Below are 7,600 nucleotides of genomic sequence, written 5' to 3'. Positions count from 1 at the left end.
CCCTGTCCGCCATGCAGGTTTATGGACAGACCGTCACTGGTCTGGGGTGGACCCAAACTATATCCCCTGGTGCTTGGAGAGGCACAGAAAGGAATTGGTCAAAATGGACAGAGTATCAGGAAGCATCATTCATCTATTAGATGTTTAAAGGTATCGGGGAAGATCCTTCTCCACCACCTGGAAAGAAAGAAAAGAGTGGAAGTTATTCATGTCCTAGTGAAAGTATATTTACACCTGGAGAGACATAACAACACACACAGTATGTGCAGCGACAACTATAAGAGATAATGTCGGTTTATATGAAAGGTCAATTCCATGTTAAACCCAAAAGGATGTCCTCTCTCAGGGTTATCCTTTTGGTTATTTAACAGCAGAATTCTCATCTGTGCAAAATGCTTTATCTGGCAAGATTCCCATAGTGACAACACATGGAAAGATACAATATAGTATCTGAAGCAAAGTAAGATTTTTGTACATACACTTGGATCATCCAGGGGTCCATATCTCTTCACCACCTGACCTTCTCTGTTGATCAAAAACTAGAAAGAGAAAGAGGAAAAAGATAAAACTGAAATACAGTGAACATGACATCTATGAACAAGTTTTAGAATAAAACCCTTTTTGAAAATCATTTACAGGCTTCTTCCACAAAATATTATTGTTGCACAAGAATTTCAATAACAAAGACAAGCCAATGTGAGGTATAAAAAGGTAGTTTATTCGGATAATGAGGATAATTTATGATGGGTCGAGGGGAGAGGGATGCAGGGGTGGAGAATGGAGGGATGAAGGGTGTTGTTTACGGCTTGGTGGCCAGAGAAGCCAGGAACCCAGGGGCCGAGACTCAGGGTGGGGACTCAACTCAATAAGCTACTTGCCTATCAACACCCAAAATTAATAATAATATTTAATAAATTAGTGTATGGACTTAACGGAGATGAGCTCTTGGAACGTTGCTGTGGTTGTTGCGGACGTAGCTAAGGCAGGCATGGGAAGACCAACTGCACATTTGATGGTGAGGTCTAGGTGCCCAATGCGGAAAAAGTGCCTGGGGGTATATTTCCGGAGAAATCCTGGATTTAGATAGGATTTGGCAGAGATGGTAATCAGAAGCGTGTGGCAGCTCTGCCTGATTCCGTGGTGAATAGTGGGTCTTAAGGAGAAGCATGGGGATGTAGTCTGTGGTTTACGTGGCTCTGGATGGGTTTGAAGGGGCTCTGATAAAAGTTAAAGCGGAAGAGGAAAAGAAGGTCTAATGTCAGGGGTAATTATTTGGAAGGTGTTGAGGTCCTGTTTTCCGAAGGCCTTGATTAACATGTGGACATGGGGGTGAGAGACGGAAGGGGCAGGTGCTCCGGAAAGGAGTTTGATGAAGTTTATCCCGCTATACATGGATGGCGGTTGTTATGATATAAGGACTGAGTGGGCGTAGGTGATAAAGCTGTTTGAGGATACGATGTCAATGGAAGGAAATGGCAGGCCGAACGAGGTGTGGAATGTTCTCAATGTACACCAACCTAGATAATACGATGAGAGGGTCTTGAGAGCAAGACTACTGGTGATCAATTGTCATGGTGCTCAGACATTGTGAAGAAGCCAGGGATTCGAGTGAAGATCGTGGCTAAAAACTGAGGAACCAGTGTTGGATGCTGGTCCAAGTCTGGTGCAGAGGATCTGAATTTCTGGAAAGACAACGAGCTGGGGAGGAGAGGCGCAGATGATGAATTGTTGTTGGGCTGAGATTAAGGTCAGTCTGCAGATGAACTTCATGATGTCCAGTGATTGGGAGAGAGCTTGGTTTATGATGACAACGGCAGTGTGGTTGTCTGTGTGTACCAGAATTGCTTTGGACCACTCATGCCCCCAAAGAATGGTGGCGGTTATTATTTGGTACGGTTTGTCGGGGCGGAGGAGGGGGAGAGTGAGGACGGTTCTGGTTTCCACTCAGATGCGAACCATCTGCCTCCGTGGTAGCCGCCGAAACTGGTGGAGTGGGCTGCATCGGTGTATAAGTTGATGTCTTCGGTTGGGTTACGTGGTTGTCGTAAGAGAAAGAGATGCCTTTCCAAGAAGAAAGGAAGTAGCGTAACAATCTTGCTCATTTTACCATTGTTGTTGAGTACCGCGTGATTATGGAGAGACGGTGCTGCGGCGGATAGTGGAGGTAAGTGGGAAAGGAGGGATCGCCCTTGTGGCATGATGTGGATTTGGAAGTTTAGGTGTCCAAGAAGAGAGAGATATAGGTGCTTTATAAGAGAGTAGAGGAGGTAGTTTGGAATGTACGAAGAAATAGGAGGTTGGGAGGGAGGCTTGAAAGGAAGTGGATCAATATCTTGCGGCTGCTCTAGCGTCCAAACATGGTGCTGACGGTCAGTAATATGGACTATTCCAAGTAGTACTGCAAAGATGATACTCTGGAAATCCAGGTGTGTGGGCAACTCCTTTGAAGTGCTGGTAATGTCGGATTGGGAAAACCTGGTGCGGTGGCCGGCGAGATGGTTGAGATTGATGTCAGTGCCAAATCCAGTGATGGAGAGGTAGGTGGGTCGGTGGTGGACCGGCCAGAAGTTGGGCGTGTGAAAGAGCGAACTTCCCCCAAAAGTCAGCGGAGGGAGCTGTGGCCTCGGCAGAGTCGGACCGGAGCTGCTGGATGGAGAATAGAGGACAGTGCGGTGCTGATGTACTTCAATAACGGGAGCGCAATAGTAGTGAATGAGTGGCTGGCCACATGGGAGTGGATGTAACTATGGTTAGAGGACTTTCAGAGACCACAGACTGATCGTCACAAGGATCATGGTCGGAGGGACTGAGAACCAGCTCGTGATCCATGTTAAGGTAAGCAATAATTACTTTTGAGAAATTTTAGTGTGTTTCTGAGTCTAAACGGACAGTCATGAGAACTGAGAAATGGGAGAGATTTGGGTTAGACAGGTTTATATACATATGTGCAGGTGACTGGATTAGAGAGGCACAGGTAGATGAAGTGAGCATGGGTGGTTGGATTGGAGGAATTGAATGAGGTACAAGTGGTTGAATTCATGAGAGAGGCGTGGTCCTGTTCCTGAACTTTAGTTATATAACTTCATACAGGAACAGATGATCCATTGTCAGCTGTCTAAATTATTAATAATATAACATACAAAATATTTACCTTGGTGAAATTCCACTTGATGCTACTGCAGGAATGAGAATAAATCATATGTTAGAAAATAATCATAGAGTAAACACACCGATGATCAAGAATTCATATAGAGGATCTGGCTATAAGTGTGTATTGTGCAAGCGGGAAGCTTCCGGTCAGAGACCTGATGCAAACGCGAAGTCCCTTAAACCTGCATTTTATCAAACGGCCAGCAGGGGGCAACTCTTCTGGTTGCAAAAAGAAGTCGGGTTCCATTAGAAACAATGGCAAAATGACCCTACTTCTCAGCTGATTTATTACCTTAGTAAACATTTTCCGAATGAGTTTATTGTCTCAGTCGCTAGTTTCATGTCTTCTTCCACACACCATGATGTTCATTTAGTAAATTATGGCCCAATTTATAGGAAAATAGACCATGAAGCTTCAGGGCGGGATTATCTATGATTGACAAGTCATTACCCTGAAGACCTATCAATCAGGCTAGAGTGACTTGTACCCACGGCACTTGATTTTAAAAATATCAATTATTAGTAATAATTGGACCCGACAAGCCTTGTGTCATAAGAAGGTGAATGCCACCCCATCACTTTGCCTCATCCCCCATTTATTCAGCACTTACCTTCCCAGGAAGCCTCTCCCATTGGGCTGCTCTTTCAGCCACTTCCACAAGGGATGAGCATTGGCCCCATTCACATCAATCTTACTGAACATGTCGAACTGAGCATTGTAGGAATGGGCAAACTGCTTGATCTGAGTTTCATTGCCGGGTTCCTTCAAAGTAAAACAAGTAGAGAGAAATAATATCAGAGTATATATGAAATAAGAAAACTACTAAACCAATGCTGATAAAAGAACACAAACACAAATTTACTACAACATGATGTTGCTTTCCATTGGATACAGCATTAGTAAATATTATAAAATGTTTTGTGAATAAACTCCTCATCTTGATCATTAAAGAAAACAGTGTAAAGCCTCATCTAGAGTGTTTTGTAATTTTACCTTGTTGTTTCAAATTCTCAGTGTTATGACCATTTTCAGATCACAATATTAGGCATGTTCGAGCATTGCGCTTTAATACAACATGGGTGTGTTATGTACCTGGTTCCCAAACTGGTTAGAAGGGAAGGCAAGGATGCGTAAACCTCTCTCAGAGTACTTGGCGTGCATCTCTGCAAACTGAGAGTAGTTTACTGGAGTTTTACCTCATTTAGAGGCAACATTGGTGATGATGACAACATCCCCCCTGAAAATACAGGGACAAACATGCATAATGTTGTAGTGGTGGTAGGCTTTAAATTAAACACTGCAGCAAAATGATGAAAAGAATATGTCATAGTAACACTTACCTGTATTTTTCTAGGGAAACCACATTGCCATCAATATCCGTCGCTGAGAAGTCATAAATAGATGTGGCCGTGTGCCAGTCCTCTGTTGGAGTAGACTGTTAGGAAGAAAGAAGGGTACAAAAAAAGACTTTAGTGATGGGAATTTATTTTGAAAATGCACTTTTATCCTGCTTAATGAATGTTAGATAACAAGAAAGATGTTCCAGCAGATGTAGCACCGATATACCATAATGTCAACTGTGTGCAAATTATTAAAAAAATTTTACATTTAAATACATAATATAAAATAAATGCAAATAAAAAACACATCTACTTTCCTACTACCAATCATCATTTCAGTTCAATACAATCTGACATTGTCCAAAAGCAAGTTCCAGTACTGCAAAAATAACCAGTGTTTCAGCCCTAATCTAATTTGTTCTTACCATAGCCTGCAGCAGGACAGAGAAAAGGACAGTGGAACCTATCAGGCGCATGACTGCCCTTCAGTAAGGTCCTCTGAAGGCAGAAAGCGATTAAATCTGTAAACCCAGAGTGGCTTCAGCTACACCCTCACTGTCAGACCACAACCCAACTACTGAGAGAGCACACGTTCCAGTGTCCTCATGTCAAGGGAAGCGGTGATCATTAACAGAAATGGTAGGCTGTGATTCTCCAATAGGTCCCTCTCTGCTGCTGACTAACAAAAATCCACATCAGAAATGCACGTGTACTGCGGTCCACAGTCCAAAACATTATCACAAACTCGTGAAGAAAGTCGACTGGGTTGAGCTTCATGCGTCCAGGGCAAAGGGCAACAGAATGAAGAAACTGAAATGAGCTTACTGTAATATCGGAATGAAAAACAAAAAGATCATCATCAGTGAAACAGCTCGATTTGCAGCACCCATTAACTCCTAAATCTCCCCTGACATAAGTCACAATGGCTGAACCCGAAACACTCGTTCATTCTATCAAATAATCATAATGCAGGTAACAAGAGACGTGATGTTTCAAGAAAATAGATAATAATCTCTGCTGTAATAACACTCTGTACCTGCCTGTTTACTAGAACATCTTGCCAAATTACAGTCAGCTAAAACAAGTGGAACCACCAGGCAAAGCATTGCACAAACAAGACTAAGTTATTGGGAAATGCACTGGTCAGAAAGGATTATTTCCCAAGTTTCTGGCAACTCTACACGGAAATCATGCTTCATGGCTTGGCTTTGACAAATGGTTACAAACAACAAGTACAAATATAGAAAAACTAGATTCTATGGTTCCATAAAATATTCACATACTCTTCACTGTTTAATTCAAAATACAAAATAAGTGAGAGAGTATAAAATGTACAACAGAAAAAGGAATTCCATTTCATTTCATTCATCAAGTGTAAACACATTCAAGACTTTTGGAAATGAATAACTGACACAATTTCCAACATCATCCACAAAGAAATCTGTGTGTAACCAGAGATTTGCTTTCCTGGTCTTATTCCAGAAGCACTGGCCCTGAGAACTCATCAAGGATCAAGGTGGTTTAGCTATCATTATACAACACAAGGTTGTATAACGAAAACTAAACTTTGTATTCCCTTCATGCTACACACACTGAACTTGTCATATAATTAAATGTATATTAAAATATGGTAATATATAGAAAAATAAAACAATATTTACAGTTGTTTATATACACTACTATAATACATAGGTGCCAAGTATGCATGAAGGTACATTAGTTATTGCTAGACATTGGAAAAAAGCTTTGGGATATTTAAGTTTTCTTGCATAGCGACTGAACAGTGTATAAACACAATCAAACAAAAAAGTCACATCATATTACATTTTTTTATAATCAAGACCTGATAACCTAACTTCTTAAATTTGACATTTACCTAATGAGACTGTACCCCTTTTTTCTTATATCTATATGCAGGCATTTATGTATACAATTATGCATGTGAATACACAAGTAATTTATTATTAATATTATCATTATACTTCTACTCCACTACATTAATTTTTCAGAGATAGTTGTTACATTGTTACTTTGAAGATTTTTTTTTATTATCATCTTATAAAACTTGATGCATTATTATTAATTAAATTATTTATAACAGTAGCCTATCCAGAGTAGTTAAAATCGGCAAACATCAAGATACATGGGCACTATTGTCAATAATGAGTACATATGCTTTTAATACCTTATGCATTTTGATGATAATATTTTTAAACTCTCACTCAAGTACAATTGTGGCGACATATGCATCACTTTATTCGCTATGGATTGTTTTTATAATGTGGTATTGATACTTTTACTTCAGGACTTTTCATAACACTAGGCATAATTATTTCTAAGAGTTAGATGCTGGTAAACTGCAATACAGTTTCAACTGTACCGGGCATTGTGCTAAGATGCCCGTGTGTTATAAAGGCGTTAAATGACTTTGCATGTGGCTGTATTTCTACGAATGATAAGCCTATCAGCTGATACCAGCAACCAGATGGGGGAGTGCTGCTGCACAAACATCGGGTGTCACAAACTACACTCAAATGAACCTTTGTACTGTTTTTCCACACACAGACACCCAAAAGTACGTAATATGCGGATACATTACTAAAGTGCACTCACTGCCTGTGTGATGTCAGACAGGCAGATAAGAGAGACTTATGAACTGTCGTAGGTTGTCGGAGATGCGATGCAAAGTCACGAAGAGCTGACATAGACGGTAACTAATGACGGTACTAACAGACCATGGATTCTAAAATTACACTCATTATTATTATGGATGAAAAACAGAGGTTGTCACAGCAGTTGTTAATAGCCTGTTATAGACACAAATGTTACGCAAATGAGACATCACAGGCGCACCCACACCACACATGCTAAATACCGTAGGCTATAGGTTTACGTTACCGTTGAGGATAAAACAAAGAACAGTACCATCGCCACTAGCACTCCGGTGCTCGCCACTGTCCCAAATGTCAAAATGACATATAAGGGCCTCATTTTGTTACAGGTGAGGCCACATTTATTCTAATCAATCGTTTGCATTGCAGCTGCTGACTCCGCCCTTTGTTGCAAAACAGCGCGCTTACGTCATCAGCCTGCGTCAGTAAACAAAAAC

At 40.9% G+C, this 7,600-nt stretch overlaps 1 protein-coding gene across 3 annotated transcripts; it reads right to left on the bottom strand.

Moving 5' to 3' along the window:
* Positions 1 to 6: 6 nt before the first annotated feature.
* On the bottom strand, positions 7 to 7,540 carry gpx4a (glutathione peroxidase 4a). 3 transcript variants are annotated; one of them, XM_046049930.1, is made up of 7 exons: positions 7,390 to 7,540; positions 4,492 to 4,586; positions 4,244 to 4,388; positions 3,762 to 3,913; positions 3,152 to 3,176; positions 480 to 539; positions 7 to 177 (listed from the first exon to the last, which is right to left on the bottom strand). In XM_046049930.1, the coding sequence occupies exons 1-7, from the start codon at positions 7,480 to 7,482 to the stop codon at positions 145 to 147; spliced, it is 603 nt and encodes a 200-aa protein (XP_045905886.1). In that variant the 5' UTR covers positions 7,483 to 7,540; the 3' UTR covers positions 7 to 144. The 3 variants fall into 3 exon arrangements, with proteins under 3 accessions (XP_045905886.1, XP_045905887.1, XP_045905888.1); XM_046049931.1 differs by having other exon boundaries at positions 7,417 to 7,540; XM_046049932.1 differs by lacking the exon at positions 7,390 to 7,540 and adding an exon at positions 4,917 to 5,292.
* Positions 7,541 to 7,600: the final 60 nt, after the last annotated feature.

Source organism: Micropterus dolomieu, linkage group LG05 (assembly GCF_021292245.1).
Source record: "Micropterus dolomieu isolate WLL.071019.BEF.003 ecotype Adirondacks linkage group LG05, ASM2129224v1, whole genome shotgun sequence".
Classification (NCBI taxonomy): domain Eukaryota; kingdom Metazoa; phylum Chordata; class Actinopteri; order Centrarchiformes; family Centrarchidae; genus Micropterus; species Micropterus dolomieu.
Note: the sequence above shows the minus strand (reverse complement) of the source record. Positions and strands in the feature narration are given on the sequence as shown.